We start from the raw sequence: 16,349 nt of genomic DNA, 5'->3' as shown, positions 1-16,349 counted from the left end.
GAGAGAGAGAGAGAGAGGGAGAGAGAGAGATGTGAAGGAGTAAAATGATTCACTCAGACATTGTCTGAGAGTGTAGTAAAAACAAAGGATGAAATCTGGAGAAATCCTAAATTGGCAATGACAGCAACTTCCGTGGTCACTGCTCTTCAATATTCCACAGATTGTAGTAGAGTACAGGAAGGGTAGGTGGTGATATGGCTTTCTTTTTCAGTGTGCTGCATATTCTTCATATAGTCCAATTTAAATATTAAGCATTTTAACGTGTACATATACTTTATGTTTCTGGCTGGACTGATACTGACCAGTGCTGCTGGTTCCCTCCTGCTGCTCGTCTCTTGCCTTTACCTCTTTCGCTTCATCCAGCAAATGTGTAGAAGGGAAGATGGAGGAATATCGCTTGTAAGATTTAGAGCTCTGCTGGAGGAAATCAAAACCACACACAACCTCACTACACAACACTAATCATGAATATTAATTATAATAATCATTAATATTTATGTAAAACAGCTGTTTTCAGTGTTGTTCTTCTGCTCCTCTGCAGCTCTGGGCTCAGTGTGTGCTCAGACTGACCTCTTTAATGTCCAGCAGGGATGTGGAGTGCCGTCCGAGTCGGTCCGTATTCCGAGCCTGTGTGACCAGTGAGTCGTGAGGAGGGGGTACATGCGAGATGGAGCTTGGGGGGAGGTCAAAGATCATTGTGTGGTGATTGATGAAGAGCTCCACCATCAGGGCCTGGTAAGGATAGTCCACCAGAGAAGAGAGAGACACCTCCGCCTCTGACTGACGCGGTTTGATAAGTGTCGGCCCGAAGATGATGCCCAGGTTACTCGCTGTCATCTTATTCTCCTCCGCACACTCCATCACCCTGGGAACAGAGAGTGGATTTAACATGTAATTAAACAGCACAACATGATCTGATAAAATTAAATCATATAGCATAAGGTAATGTAAGATCAAATCAGATGAGATCAGATAATATTAGACAATCAAACAAAATAAGATAAGCTAAGAAGAGCTAAGATAAGCTGCTCATATGTTCACATGATTCACATAATCGTTTTGACAGAGTGTAATACACTACAGGAACCACAGGGGGCAATGTGGCTTCTGCTGTTTGATGGATATTTTGGATGGAGTTCCATCACCACAGAGAACACAGTTCCACTGCTCCCCAGCCCTGTGCTGGCACTGGACATTGTTATCGCAGGCTCATGTATAGCTGGTCCAGAGCGTCTTTTTTCACAGAGTGTGCAGCTTAAAGCAGCTGCACACCTTGCTTTAAGGAGGTGCAAGTGTGTACATGTACAGATGATTACCTGTGCAGGTGTGTACCTGTGGAGAAGTGTACGTATGTAGGTTGTGGTGTTGTAAGGATGAAATATGCCAATTATCTGCAGGATTTAAACTCACATGGGTGAAAGAGGATCTGAAACTCTCTCTAACCTCACTCTGAGATTCCAAAGTTACCAGCTTTGGAGAATGGGTAGTTATAAACAAGGGTCTGGAGATCTCCTCTGGCCTTGGACCTTGGTTTATGACTACCATAAAACACCCCCACAAATTTGTGGTCAACCACTCTGGCATTCTATAAACCAGTGGTTCCCAAAGTGGAGGGAGTTATTGCAGGGAGGGTGCAGCAAGGCAAACGTACAACTTTATTTTTGTTTTTTTTTATAAGTAGTTGCAGTTCTGTATGAATGTATAAATCAATTTCAGTGGATATGTCAATAAGTGTGTGTGTGTGTGTGTGTGTGTGTGTGTTTTCGGGGGGGGGGGGGGGGGGGGACCACTGCTTTAAATATTGACTCTAGAAAATGGCCCAGGATAATACCATAATGCATCCAAAGGAGTTGTCCTTCACCCTAAAGGTCAGGCCCAATCTGTGGAAGACAAGCAAATGGCCCTTATTTCTTGCCCTGCCAAACTGACATCTTTTTCACCCGTTCAAGCCTAAAGAGGCTTTTAGAGAATTTCAATATTAAAAATCTTCTTTCCTGCTGGCAGCATCAAACAAACACATTGACCAAACAACAGAACTTTGTGTAACAAACATACTGAGATCATACTTGTTGGTAAGGATCCTCAGACAAATAATGCTCCTAAGTGGACACACCAAAGGATGATGCCACACTACCTTAAAGAAGTTTATATTGTTTTTATTTCTTTTACGTTTATATATGTACAGTACTTTTTTTTAATAAAAAAGTTTGATTTTCTATAAAGTAGGTATTTGAAGAAGATGTTTGAAGAACAATATTTTGTTCAGATTCTCCTTGATTGCATGAATTTGTTAAATCAACAATACACATTGTTTAAAATCATTCTTTATTAAGCAGTACAACTAGATATTGGATAATAACCTATATAATAATACGAACTGTCACGAGGAGAGATTTGGAAAATGTTAAACCCACACATTCTCACTCAGAATATCACACTTACTGGAATAATGTTATTTGGTTTTGTTCTAATGTTGGGTGTTATTTGTTGTTTGTTTTTTAGTTTATTTACTAGTTTTTTAGCAAATAAACACTTACTGCTCAGATACATAGCTTTTTAAATCTGTTCTAGTGCCTGTAACCTGGAAGGGATTCTTTTCTCAACTTTATTGTGCATTATTCCTCATATATTTGATCTTTACTAATCGATATATGTATACTAACACACCTTACACATACTTTTAACACATTTTATCTAGTTGTGCCAATAATTATGGTGGGCGCTGTAGTTAAACTAGCTTAGAGTAAGATCGCATTTAGTCAAACATTCTCTATATCATTTCCATATTATTATTATTAAAAATCCATAAAAGGAGTTTCACATGCGTTAACCTAGCTATGAAGCTTTAATAATGGTACTATGGTGATAAATGATTATTGTTTATCCAAAAAAATATTCCTTTTTTTATTTGAATGTGATGTGTATGTGTGGAATTTACTCCTAAAAGATCTGAAAAGTCCGTGAAGATCCCACATTCTAGAATTTGAATCAAGTCTCACAACAGCGTATTATTATCATGATCCACTAAAGGGTATAAAAAAAAATAAAAAAAAAAATAATAATAATAATAAATAATAATCCTACGTAATTATAAATAAATATAATCTAGTTCCCATACTACAAGGTGTGTACCTGTGCAGGTGTATACTTGTGCAGTAGTGAACCTGTGAGGTAGTGTACCTGTGCAAGTGTGTACCTGTGCAGTAGTGTACCTGTACAGGTGTATACCTCTGCAGTAGTGTACCTGTGTAGGTGAGTTATGAGGAAGTGTAGCGTTTTGTAGTTGTCTTGCGGTAGCTGTCGTAGGAGGTCTCTTATTTTAAAGATGATCCTGTTCAGCTCAATATTTAGGTTAGGCTCCTCCCCCAAAGGGAGTGTCCGAGCTGACTCTGCCTCATCCACCAGGATGCTCTGCGCCTCTTTCGCCAAACCGATAAAGTCGTTATAGTAACGGTACAATATCAAAGGCTCTGGAAGCTGAGAAAACAAAAACAACAACATTCACATCAGAGGAGTAAGTAATTAAATCTGAGTTTTCAATCTGCAAAGTAATAACATATTTACTAATAAATGTAAATTGATATCTACAGCTGACACTGATCTGACTCCAGTGTCAGTTTCTGGCTGATATTGGGAAATGCTGGGTGCAATAAACTCAGGAAAAAGAAAAATGACCTTTTATTAAAAGATAAAGAAAAATAATTTTTGATGCACATACCCATGAAAATAAAATTTATAAAACATTCACCAATGTTAATAACAAGTCGTAAAGTCATATCTGTATCAGCCGATACTCACTCTTCCACATCGCAACAAATCAGTATCAGAAATGAAATGATTTATAGTGCTGCCTCTATTAATAACTACCAATTTGATATACAATATATACTGGACAATTACAAGACACACATTTTGCATTATTCTTCGTAATCCTCACTTAAATCACATTTGGGCTTTACACCAAACACTAGCACGCTTCAGTTTTAATTTTCAACCTCTAATCTATTCATTCATTCATTATCTGTAACCACTTATCCAGTTCAGGGTCGCGGTGGGTCCTGAGCCTACCTGGAATCATTGGGTGCAAGGCGGGAATACACCCTAGAGGGCAACACACACATTCACTCACACACTCACACTTATGGACACTTCTGAGTGGCCAACCCACCTACCAACGTGTGTTTTTGGACTGTGGGAGGAAACCAGAGCACCCGGAGGAAAACTCTAATTTAGCTGATGTTATTTTGCAGAGACCTTGGCTTGAATATGTGGGGCTTAACTGGTCTGAGTAGGCAGGGCTCACCTGTCTCAGGTAGAGTTTGAGGACGTTGCTGATGTCATGAGGGTAAAGGTCAGAGAGCTCCACCAGGTCTTTCCCGTTCTCAAACGCCTGACACAGCTTTTCCACCCGAGACTTTGCTCCATTCACTCTGTAAATCCCCTACACACACACACACACACACACAAACACGCACACACACATCAAGTCACACACCGAGCACAGAGTTCCCAGCACCTTCACAGAAACCAAGGGCATGGGTCCAGAGTGTGTTCCTCACTTCACTGCAAGAACAGACTCTACTCTCTGGGAAGTATGCTGGTGTTGGTGACTTGTTCTGTCCTGTCATGTGTAGTGATGTCCTGTCCTGTCTTGTCTTGTCCTGTGCTATCCTATTCTGTTCTGTATGGAGCTAAATCAATGACATCAGTATCTGAACCTGAATTATGAATATTTGAATGTACTTGTCTGAATATATTATACCTGAATTATTTTTGAATGCCATTTGATAAACTTGAAATTTTGAGGTGGTGAAATATTCAGATTTGAAAACACATTACAAATTTCATATTACAATAATTGAGAGTAAAAAAAATCAGATTTAAAAAATACAGACCCATAAATTCAAGCTGAAAAAAATCAGATGGCAAAAATACAAATCTAGGCCAGAGGTCAACCAGCAGGCTTCCCAGGAAAAAGTAAACTTCCACAGAGAGATCGATCGCAGTGTTTAACTGGATAAATACTGACTGAACCTCTGACAAATTTACACAGTGTCTCTGTTTAACTTTAAACCAAAACAGGGCAAATCTCCGGATGATAAAGCCACAAGTGCATAAGTGTTTTTTTTTTTGTTTTTTTTTTTGGTATTACATTTTAGACATGGCGACTGGACTTCCATTACACACAGCATGGTTTTATAATCAGATGTTTATGAAAATGTAAGTATTTCTACAAATGACAGGTTCCCTGCTATGCCCTGTGCCATATTCTGGTAAATAAATGATTAAAGGTATTTGCGTTTAGTAACATTAAATATATCACCGTTTAAAATAAACTAATGATCCGTTTTCTCATGTAAACGAGTGGCATTTCTGTACAGTGTATTTCTTAAAAACATGCTAAAGTTTGGGGAAACACTCTGTTTAATTTGCCATGGTGATATAATATTAACGTCAAGCAGTTCATGCAGTTTAGGGACCAAACTGAAGACACTGCCTAATTTACACAAATAAACTCAAGATCATGGAAGGAGCTTAAAAGATACAATTTTAATGGTGATGTGTCATTAAACACAAGGACCTTTACATTTAATTAACCAGAATAGTATATACTAGATGAATTAACTGGCCGTTTATTTAGAAATGTTTAAATATCTATAAGGGTCTGATTGATCAAACAGTGTTTGTAATGGAGATTCAGTCTCGCTCAAATAGTGATCAAAGCACTCACTCTCAGATGTTGTGATTTATTTTGGAGATCTCTGTTGTTTTTCTGTAAAGTTAAATAGAAAAGCTGCGGGTGAACCTGTCAGAAAATCAGCAAGTCTGTGGGTTTTGGACAGAGGGTGCTTTCCATCAGAAAATAACACACGTGTGTCACAGAAACTCTCCGCACATGAATAAGAGATTATGATAAAATCTCAACAACTTTCAACACGTTTCTGTCTGAACATCCAGTAAAACACTGTAATGTTGAGCCGAGCTCGGCTAACTACAGTGTGGAAGGCGTTAGAGCCGTAGTTATGGACGAAGCAACGAGGCTAAGTGTCCAATTTCTACTCTCAGACCCCTTCATCACTTAAACACTGCACCCCTTTTGCTTATGCTTACACTGTCATTAAAGTGCTCACTTCAAAGTAGTACTTTGGTTTCAGAGCAGGATTTGGGATGGTGTGAGACTGCTCTGTGATTTGTGTTCTTGAGAAGAGGGCGCTGTGATTGTTTTCTTGCTACTACTGAATTTTGTTTTATTCTGATTTTTTTTTATCTGAAATTTTTTTCAAATTTTTCAAATCTGAATATTTCACCACCTCAAAATTTCAAGTTTATCAAATGCCATACAAAAATAATTCAGATATAATATATTCAGAAAAATATAATTCAAATATTTATGTCATTGATTTAGATCCATAGTTCTGTTCTGTCCTATCCTGTTCAATTTTGCCCTTTCCTTTTTAGTGATGTCATGTCCTATTCTGTTCTGGCCTGTCTTATACATTTAAGGCATTTGTCAGACACTCTTATCCAGAGCGACTTACAAGGTTACTGGTATTACAGGTAGGCCAATGCAGTGTTAGGAGTCCTGCACAAGGACTTTTATTGGTGTAGCACAGAATGGTTGCCCAGACCTGGAATCGAACCCAGTTTGATCTGTTTGATCTCTCACATGTGAGCCAATGGTGTTACCACTGCACCAACCACTGTTCTGTTCTGTCCTGTCCTTTTCTGTTCTGCCCTACCCTGTTCTGTTCTGTACTGTCCTGAGCTGTTTACCTTGATGCTGAGTGCTCGGTTCTCGATCTCTGAGGTGCACTTCCTGATGATGAAAGGAATTCCGTCTCCGCTGTTCCTCGCTGCCTGAGAGAAGTCTATCCCAAACAGATGCAGTCGTCCCTGCAGCTTCTTATGGCCGCACTGGATCGCCAGCGTCTCCAAACACTTTTTATGGCATGCCAACGAGCACTACACAACACAACACACAAATAAACACCATTATTAGAGATTGCAGTGGAAAGGCTGCATGTGCGAAGTGGCATGTAGAGCAGGGTCCCACGGTCGGAGCTGCTGCCTCCCATGTGTCTGTATTTATTATTGTGATTATTGTAAAGACACTTGTGAGGATGATGATGAGGAAGATGATGATAATGATGAGGAAGATGATGATGATTGCCTACCTCCTCACACTCAGCCCCGTGGAACACCACCAGACTGTCACACTCTCTGCACTTGGATGGAGCTCTGAGTTTCCTCAGCTTGTGAGTCTGAGCTGCTTTGGACATCAAAGCATTTCTAAACGGTCCAGGAGAATTGGCCACCTCCAGAACTATCTCCCCCACACCTGCAGGACCACAGCGGTCACACATGGGTCACACATCTGCACTACACAGCCAGACATTTATAGATATCTCTCTACACTAAGTGAGTTCAGCTGTTTTAAGCTGCGCCAATTTGTGGACGTTGTGTTTAAACTCTTTAGAATCACATAAAACACAAAGGGCTCCTCTGGAGCAGCTGCACATGAGCCTAAAATCAGCAAGCTCAATGCCAAATGTGGGCTAGAGGGGTATAACACCCCCAGTATAATTCTGTGGAGGGGAGAAATAAAGCTCCGTTGAATACCCTTGATACAAACTGGGATGCAAAACACATCGTCCAACACAAGCACATGACCTCACAATATATGTGGAATGCCATCAAGTCCTCACAACAGTTTTCTGACAATTTAATAGTTATCCCGGTAGAGTAGAGGATGTAATGTGGGGACAGAGGAATCTCAACCTCAGTGACCCACCATTGTCTGAAGGAGAAGGAGGTTCTCTCTCATCCAGATCATCAGCGGACGACATGGTGCCGGTGGAGGGGGTTCTGGGAAGCCTCCGCTTAAAATCACCTGCAAATCCACAGAGATATGACATAGTATAAACGTTAAAAAACATTTTATTTATGTTCCCACGGACACAAGACGCTGAAAACACAGACACAGGTTCACAGAAGACACTCACAGGTTCACCACTGGCTTTCAGCCACTCACTTTCTGTTTCTTTAATGTATCTCTGTCTCTGTCCTCGGCTCTCAGCTATTATCTTTATTATTATTATTATTATTATTATTATTATAATCACACACAAGATGTACAATATCCTATCCAATCCTTTAGTGCTTCACATAGGGCCCACTCCACAGCCTTCCTAACTGCAGTCACAATATTTCTATTGTTCAAATGAAATTTAGAAATGAAGATTGCTGTGGCCATTTACGATCCAATCAGCAACCCTTTACAACTATGGTTACTCACTGAGCCCATCTCTTGCATACCCAACCACCCACTGCATCACTAGCTGCATTCTAGCTGCATGGTTATCAGGTAGGCACCCCCTCTTATCAATATTTCACTGAATTAAGCCCACGACACCTCCGGAAGTCTCGCATCCCAGACCCACCCCTCTCCAAGCTAGTTTTGCAGTCCTACCTTACTCTTAACCATCAACCATAAATTCACACAGGCCTACCTGGTGAGTAAGGCTCCATCCTTCGACTCTGACAAAATCACTTGGCGACTCACCTATGCACATTTAAATTTATCAACTAAACTTGTGAGTGGTAGCTCCAGTGCCCCTCTCCCATACCATGCCACATTACTTTAACACTGCAGCACCCTCAGAACCATATATATATATATATATATATATATATATATATAGCAATTTATCATCATCATCATCATCCACTTTGGCAACAGGGCGAGTAAAGAAGCTCAGGCCTTATCGTCTTGTTCATAACCCTTTCCACCTTTCCATCCTCTCTAATATAAAGTTATTTTACAGTTCTTTTGACTAACAGTTCTTTTGACAGTATGAGAAAGCATGTCTCTGTAAAACGTTCTGTAGGTTCTATATAGGTGATTCAGGTTGAATTATGTACGTCAGACGTGTGTGTTATCCATTCATTCATTGTCTGTAACCGCTTATCCAGTTCAGATATACGGTGGGTCCAGAGCCTACCCAGAATCACTGAGTGCAAGGCCGTGTATAGGTGAGTCTTTAGATCGTTGTATGCAAGATAGGAAGGAAGGCTGAAATTTTGGGATCCTGAGGACACTATACCTCCTTCTTGCAGCCTATTACTGGAATATTAGCTACACTTTCTAATGTAAATCTGACATATATATATATATATATATATATATATACTTGCCAATCTGAGCATTGATGTCCCAGCAAAACTATAGAGTCAGTGAATGGAATCCTCTCTAGAACCCCAAACACTACCTCCAAGAAATCTGAATACTCTTGTTGAATTGAGCTGTTGTTCGGTGTTTATGCACACACAACAGTCAATGTTTTCCTATCTGTGAGCCGAAGCTGCATTGAAGCGACAAACTCCAACTGTACAGCTGCCACCTGGGGACTTGTGAGTATCCCCACACCTGCCAGACGACTCTAACCTGTGCAACTCCTGAGTAGGAGAGAGCTCAACCTCTATCGGGGAGTTTAGTTCCAGAGCTCACACTGTGTGCAGAGGTGAGCCCAACTGTATCTAGCTGGTATCTCTCAACATCCCACACCAGCTCTGGCTCTTTCCCCCCAGTTAGGTTCCATTCCACGTAACAAGAACCAGTTTCCACTGCCAAGTTCCACAATGCCAGGGGCATTTGCACCATATTATTATCAGAGCATATCTCTTTTCATTCACGCCCACACATTTACCCATTTTCTTCCTGCTATAAAAAAAAATAAAATCTGGACAAGCAACAAGACTAAAAAAATAATAATAAATATTGTAAAAACAATCATCTAACGAATAACAAAATTTTAGCTTTTGACGAGTCCTGGAAACATAGTGTTTAGAGTATTTAGCTTAGCTTGAAGACGCAGTGAATCAATTAATAAAAAATGAATATGGAGAAAATGTCTCAGGCATAATGTATATATTGCAAAAAAAGAATTACAAAATGTGACAAGTTCATCCGAAGCACAGACTGCAGCCTGTTGCTTTCCACCCCATGCCCTGTTTAGCGCTCCTACTTAGCAAAACAATAGGCACTAACTGCTTCACAGCAGGGGTGTGCAGGATCTTTGCCTTACGAATAAAAGTTTGCTTTTTGCACTTCTAGTGTTAAAGACAGGTGTACAAACTAGGCTAGCTGCAGGTGAGTCTACAGAAGTGTGTGCTATAAACAGGTGTATGTTGTAGACAGTATGTTACAGACAGATGTGTGTTGTAGGCAGATATGTATAATGGGGCTGACTATAGATGAGTTTAAAGACAGGTTTATGTTATAGGTAGGTGTGTCTGTGTGTGTGTGTGTGTGTGTGTGTGTGTACCTGGGCTGGCTGTAGGTGAGTCTACAGAGCGAGTCTCACTGCTGCCACCAGCACTCTCAGAGTCACTGACAGCTGGCCCTTCCCCTCTTCCGATAGAAACACTGCTGCTCCATGCCTGTGGGGGGCACTGTGACTTCACTCCTACACACACACACACACACAACATTTTATTCCGTCTCCAACTCCACCAGTTCTTCCACTGTCTACACAATTTCTATGGAGAGATGATGATGGTGATGGAGGACAGTGCCCTACACAGTGTCCTGCATGTCCCTCTACACCAGGACTGGGTTTAAAAACCAAAATACAGTCAGACATCAGTGGTGTGTCCTCCACCATTTACTGTCCTCACAGCTATGGGAGAAAGTAGAAAAATGGATCAAATCCACCAATACTGGTGCATCAGACATCACTTTAGCTTCTTCTTCACTCTCTAATGAATCAAATATGATTTTGGTTTAGTGTCTGAGTTCTGAGGCTCCTCAAGTTTTCAGTTTTCAAAGCAACACCACAAAAAACACATCTTCCCTCAAAGAGGAACTCTGTTGTGGACAAATAAATAAACTTGAAACACTGATCTAACAAGATCTAACAAAACTGAATTATTTAATTGAGCTTGGTTGTGACAGGTTGCTCCATTTAAACAGAAGTGAGCTGAAACACTGAAACACAAACTCAGAATAGAGTGAGAATAGGTAATGTTAAATATCTACAGACTCACAATTTTCATGACCTTTACAGTTTTAAAAGTTTTCAACCACAACACCATGAAAGAGCTGCTTCTGTTTCTGTTTTAAGGAAGTTATTTCAGGGGATTTCAGAGGAACTCATTCCTCATGTGTCAGCCTTTGCTTCAACACGTCATGGACGGGAAAGGCCAGGAAAACCTCACACATGTGGAATGAGTTTAAGAGTCAATTTGTGGAAGACGCTGCTGACTGACGTGGAGGGGAACTGTGGATGGTTCTGTAGCGACCACAAAATATACACAACACAAAACAAACACAAACTCACAAAGCTCCGGGCTTATCACCATCTTCAGGTTACTTCCTCCTTTCACTCTGCTATAAACACATTTAATTCCCTCTAACTTCCCCTCTCCAACCTTCCCAACTCCCAACTCACTGTGTGCTGATAATCTCAAACATACAACGAAACTACAACTGTTTACAGACTGTGAAATCGGGATTCTTCTTCCCAGAGCAGTGAGGGTAAATGTAACTGGAAAAGCAGAATCAGGCTTTTCCCAAGAAACACGGCTTACTAACTCATATATCAGTAAAACAGAATCAGCGATTATGATTTTCATGTTGCATTTCATTTTTCCAATTTAGTTTGATGCATCTTTAGGTTTTGCTTTGGTTTTATGTTTTACTCAAATTCTGCATAATGAAAGGAAATTCCTATTATTATTATTATTGTTATTGCACAAGTGTGGTGGATTCAGATTTTTACCTGTGTATTTATTTAAGGAGCACAGGTTCTGAGAGCCCATTCTAGACACATATATAAATGTGTGTGTGTGTGTGTGTATGTGTGTGTGTGTGTAAATATAATGTGTGTATCTGTAACCTATCTGTAATATACTGATGGGTATTTACCCTGAATATCCGCAGTGCTGTTGGAGCGTTTCTCGCCGATCTTGCCAACCCGCCTGTGGGGGAAGCTTATCTCCTCAGAACCAAGTCTGTCTCCATGAGAAATAGATCCAGATGCGTGAGAGTGAGTACTGCTCAGAGAACGCTTGTGGAACGATATCCTAAAGGAGATACACATACACATACACACACACACACACACACACACACACACACACACACACACACACACACTTCAGTTATACCCTGCGCTCATATCATTTAGTCTGTGATGCAAATTTACTCTAACTCATTTACACTGAATTCAGTCCCTGGATTTAAGAGTCCAGGAATGCTGTGCATGATCCTCACTGTACTGGTTCAGATTATATTGTATCAGGAGTTAAACTTCTTGGCATTAGTTTCCTGAACTTGGTTTGAGCTGAATTAAACAAATATGGAGTGAACACGTGCAGATTTGGGACATAACCGTTAGATTGTGACTGACACAGATCAAACCCCCATCGCTGAACATCCTGAGTGTCCTGAGGTTAAATTAATGCCTTTACCTCATCTTAAGACTGAGAGCAGAGGACTAAAGGGCCTGGGTTTATCAGAGGACAGGGAGAACAATACACTCTGGAGTAAACAGCACAATTTGAATGAAGCACTTCACTTCCTCAGGAAGGACACGCACAATATCTCTAACCACTTCAGCATTAATTCATACAGCACACACAGGAAACCAGGCTGAAACGCTGCTTGCTCACACTCTCAGCTCCAGCGCAGCAGGGTCTGAACTCCTCACACTTAAAGGGCATAGCATTACATTCTGGTGCCAGTCCACATTAAATTATTAAATAGTGCAGAAGTTAAAACATTTTTTTATTTCACCTAAGTGGTGACTGTTTTGTTGGAGGACTGTGTTCTCCTCCTGTATTCTCCTGAGTTTTTAAGTGGGTGATTAGTTTAGCTGATGACATCTCTGTTCTCCACAAGGCAGACTCAGGTTCGACTCCCAGCTTATGTAGGACCACCACACTACATCAATAAAACTCCCTAGGGCAAGACTCCAAGACTAAAGAGGGAAGCTGTCTTTGGAATTGTTCCCTGTTACAGGAACGGTGAAGTACAGCGTGTTAAAAATTCCCAAAAGAGCTTCTGAGTCTATCCCAAATGTCATAAATATAAAATAAAGATGTGCAGGTCCTCACCCGGTCCTGGAGGGTCCGGTGTTGTCCTGAGACAAAGCTTCGAGCCACACTTTCTCTTTCGGCAAACTGTGCACAAACTCTGAATAACACTGACCCGGTTCATACAGCTTCACCTCGTCACACAGAACCTGCAGCTTTCCTGGCATCAGCACACATTGAGCCTGCAGCATCTGGAACCAGTTCACGGTCACCTGTGCAGGCACACACCCACACACACGCACACACACACACATGCACACACGCAGTGTTCATCAAACAGCGTCTAACCCTATTTACAACTGACATAAATCACCATTCAATATTTTATACTTATCACATCTAATCCAAGCTTTTCTGTGTGTAATGTCAGTTATTTCTATCTTTATCTGCTCTTAATTATACATTACCCAATATTTATTATTCGCAGAGTCAACTAAAGCGGTTGGTCACACTGGGTTTTTGTACTTCGCTTCACCATGTGAAGTGCATGTGGTTGCGAGCACAGATGGAAATCAGAGATGTAAACTGTCCTTCATTTTGGTTCAGCAGTTTTACATCTGAAGAGCTGGCATTAGAGCATGAGGAGTTCTCATAGAAGAGTTGTGTTAGTTCTGCTTTCACGGTGACTCTCGTGTTTTAGTTTGTAATCCACACAAAAGAGTTGTGTAATGTCTCCAGTTCTGGAGAAGCAGCAGTCTCTGTGTGGCTCAGACAGAGCACAGACAGTACGGAAAGCATCAGAGGACACACAGAGCAGCAGTGCTATTGGTCAGAAACACAAATTCACACACCAAATTTCACCAAAGTGGAACTCAATGCAAAAGTTCACAGGCAAAATGTATTCGGCCAGAAGTCATTAAAATAAATGCAAATGACTTTTGCATGCAAATATTTGTGGACACAAACCCAGTGTGACCACTGCTTAAGACGAGCTCATTGTTAAAATTAAATCAAGTATCGATTAATCTGATCATTTCTATAACACCAAGAGGTGCATGGAATTATCCTGTAGTGAAGAACTTAAACCCAGTCTGGGATCTAGATTTGGACTAAACTGCAGCGTCAATGCTGAATCACAGCAGGGGCCATTTTAAAGTCCAGGATTAAGCTTAATTTGAGTCTTACATTGATAGAATAAATTAATAAATGAAGAAATATAGAAAGAAATACTGACAGCTTTGAGGGTGAGGTCGCATTGGAAGATGAGTTCCCGGATGTGAGTAAGAATCTCACTCTTAACGTTCTCCAGATCCGTCCTCTTCACTTCGGCATCAGCCACACAGGCTTTATAATACTCCTGAGATTCCTCTGCCTACAGGGGAACGGAGGAAGTCTACATCATCAATCAGCCAATCATACAACAGCCACACAGGCTTTAGAATACTCCTGAGATTCCTCCACCTATAGAAGAACAGGTGGAGGAGCTACATCATCAATCAGCCAATCACACAACAGCAAAACAGACAGCTCCATCTGCCTACAGGAGAACAGGGGGAGGAGCTAAATCAGCAAATCATACATCAGCCACATCGATCAATCAACCATTATTTTCACTTGGAAGTACATTGAGGGAAACCCTCATTTACCCTCATGTGGCTGAGCATTATATAACTTACCATAAAGGGATTGAGAAAAGAAAGGAAAACTTAAATTAAATTTAATATGGGAACTTAAAATATAAAGAAATAATGTAACCAAAATGAAAATAAATTAAAGCAAATTGTAAAAGAGAACAAATCACACTTAAATAACCTAAAACCAAGTGTAAGACAAAATAAAGAATAAATAAATAATATAAATATAAAACTTAACTCAAAATTAGAAACTAAGAATAAATCTCATGAATTAATAAATAAGAAAGGAACATAAAAACTTAAGGCAAACAGCAGTAAAAAAAAGGAATGTAATAACTAAAAATAATAAGAAAAATAATAACAGTAATAAAAATAATAAGATGAAAGAAAAAAATAATAAATAAAATAAATAACAATATAATAATAAAAATAACACAGCAGTAAAAAATAATATAGCAGTAAAAACAGAAAGTAATAAAACAAAATAGTAAAAGAAATAATAACAGTACCCCTCCCTGGATCACCATCATAATGTGGTGGAGGCAGACAAAGAGTGATATGTAAGATCCTGATGAAAAATACAACAGGGACACAGCTTCCCTTGCTCGGAGTAGGGTTACCGGGGACCTGGAGCCAGGCCTGGGGGAGGGGCTCCTCAGCGAGCGACTGGTGGTGGGACTTTTACTCATGGGGTCCAGGCCAGGCTCAGCCAGAAGGAGCAACATGGGTCCACTCTCCCATGGGCACACCATCTGTGAGAGAGGTAGTAATTCAGGTCTGATGTAATGTGGATCGGGTGGCAGCCGAGGGTGGGGACTCTGACGTTACTGAAACTGGCTCTTGGAACATGGAATGTAACCTCTCTGGTGGGCTCATCTCGACACACAGTATGGACTCTGGAACCATTCTCCTTGAGAGGGGCTGGATGCTCTTTCACTCTGGAGTTGCCCAGAGTGAGAGGCATAAGGCAGGAATGGGCTTACTCATAGACCCCTTAGTGCCTGTATGTTGGGATTTACACCAGTGGACGAGAGGGTAATTTTCCTGCGCCTTTGGGTTGAAGAAAGGGCCCTGACAGTTGTTTGTGCTTGTGCACCAAACAGAAGTTCAGAGTACATCCGTCTTGAGGACCCTAGAGGGGGTGCTGGAGAGTACTCATTCTAGGGGCTCCATTGTTCTACTGGGGGACTTCAACGCTCACATGGGCAATGACAGTGAGGCCTGGAGGGGCGTGATTGGGAGGAACGGTCCCGCTGATCTGAACTCAAGTGGTGTTCAGTTATTGGATTTCTATGCCCGTCACAGTTTTTCCATAACAAACACCATGTTCGAGCATAAGGGTGTCCATAAGTACACCTGGCATCAGGATACCCTTGGCAGCATTTCGATGATCGACTTTATAGTCATATCATCTGACCTGCAGCCATATGTTCTGGACACTTGGGTGAAGAGAGGTGCTGAGCTATTAACTGATCACCACCTAGCAGTGAGCTGGATCAGGTGGCGGGGAATGTTGCCGGTCAGACCTGGCAGGCCCAAACGTGTGTTGAGTGTTTGCTGGGAACGTTTGGCAGAGGAACGTGTTAGAAAGATCTTCAACTCCCACATCCGGCAGAGCTTCAAATGCATCCTGGGGGAGACTGGTGACATTGACTCCGAATGGGCCATGTTCCAGACCTC

General features: G+C 40.9%; 1 protein-coding gene across 4 annotated transcripts in view; it reads right to left on the bottom strand.

The window, feature by feature from the left end:
• LOC136675406 (rho GTPase-activating protein 29-like) overlaps nucleotides 1–16,349 on the bottom strand; it is a 50,906-nt gene that overhangs the window by 4,744 nt on the left and 29,813 nt on the right. For 3 of the 4 annotated variants that reach the window (XM_066651935.1, XM_066651936.1, XM_066651939.1), the window contains 11 exons: nucleotides 14,270–14,407; nucleotides 13,117–13,307; nucleotides 11,927–12,084; nucleotides 10,326–10,466; nucleotides 7,793–7,891; nucleotides 7,176–7,339; nucleotides 6,775–6,963; nucleotides 4,304–4,441; nucleotides 3,245–3,477; nucleotides 571–865; nucleotides 303–417 (listed from right to left, as the gene is read on the bottom strand). In XM_066651935.1, coding sequence (XP_066508032.1) covers nucleotides 303–417; nucleotides 571–865; nucleotides 3,245–3,477; nucleotides 4,304–4,441; nucleotides 6,775–6,963; nucleotides 7,176–7,339; nucleotides 7,793–7,891; nucleotides 10,326–10,466; nucleotides 11,927–12,084; nucleotides 13,117–13,307; nucleotides 14,270–14,407 — 1,861 coding nt within the window. The remainder of the gene's footprint in view (nucleotides 1–302; nucleotides 418–570; nucleotides 866–3,244; nucleotides 3,478–4,303; nucleotides 4,442–6,774; nucleotides 6,964–7,175; nucleotides 7,340–7,792; nucleotides 7,892–10,325; nucleotides 10,467–11,926; nucleotides 12,085–13,116; nucleotides 13,308–14,269; nucleotides 14,408–16,349) is intronic. The other variant, XM_066651938.1, reaches the window with a different exon arrangement.

This window comes from Hoplias malabaricus, chromosome X1 (assembly GCF_029633855.1).
Source record: "Hoplias malabaricus isolate fHopMal1 chromosome X1, fHopMal1.hap1, whole genome shotgun sequence".
In the NCBI taxonomy this organism is placed as follows: domain Eukaryota; kingdom Metazoa; phylum Chordata; class Actinopteri; order Characiformes; family Erythrinidae; genus Hoplias; species Hoplias malabaricus.
Note: the sequence above shows the minus strand (reverse complement) of the source record. Positions and strands in the feature narration are given on the sequence as shown.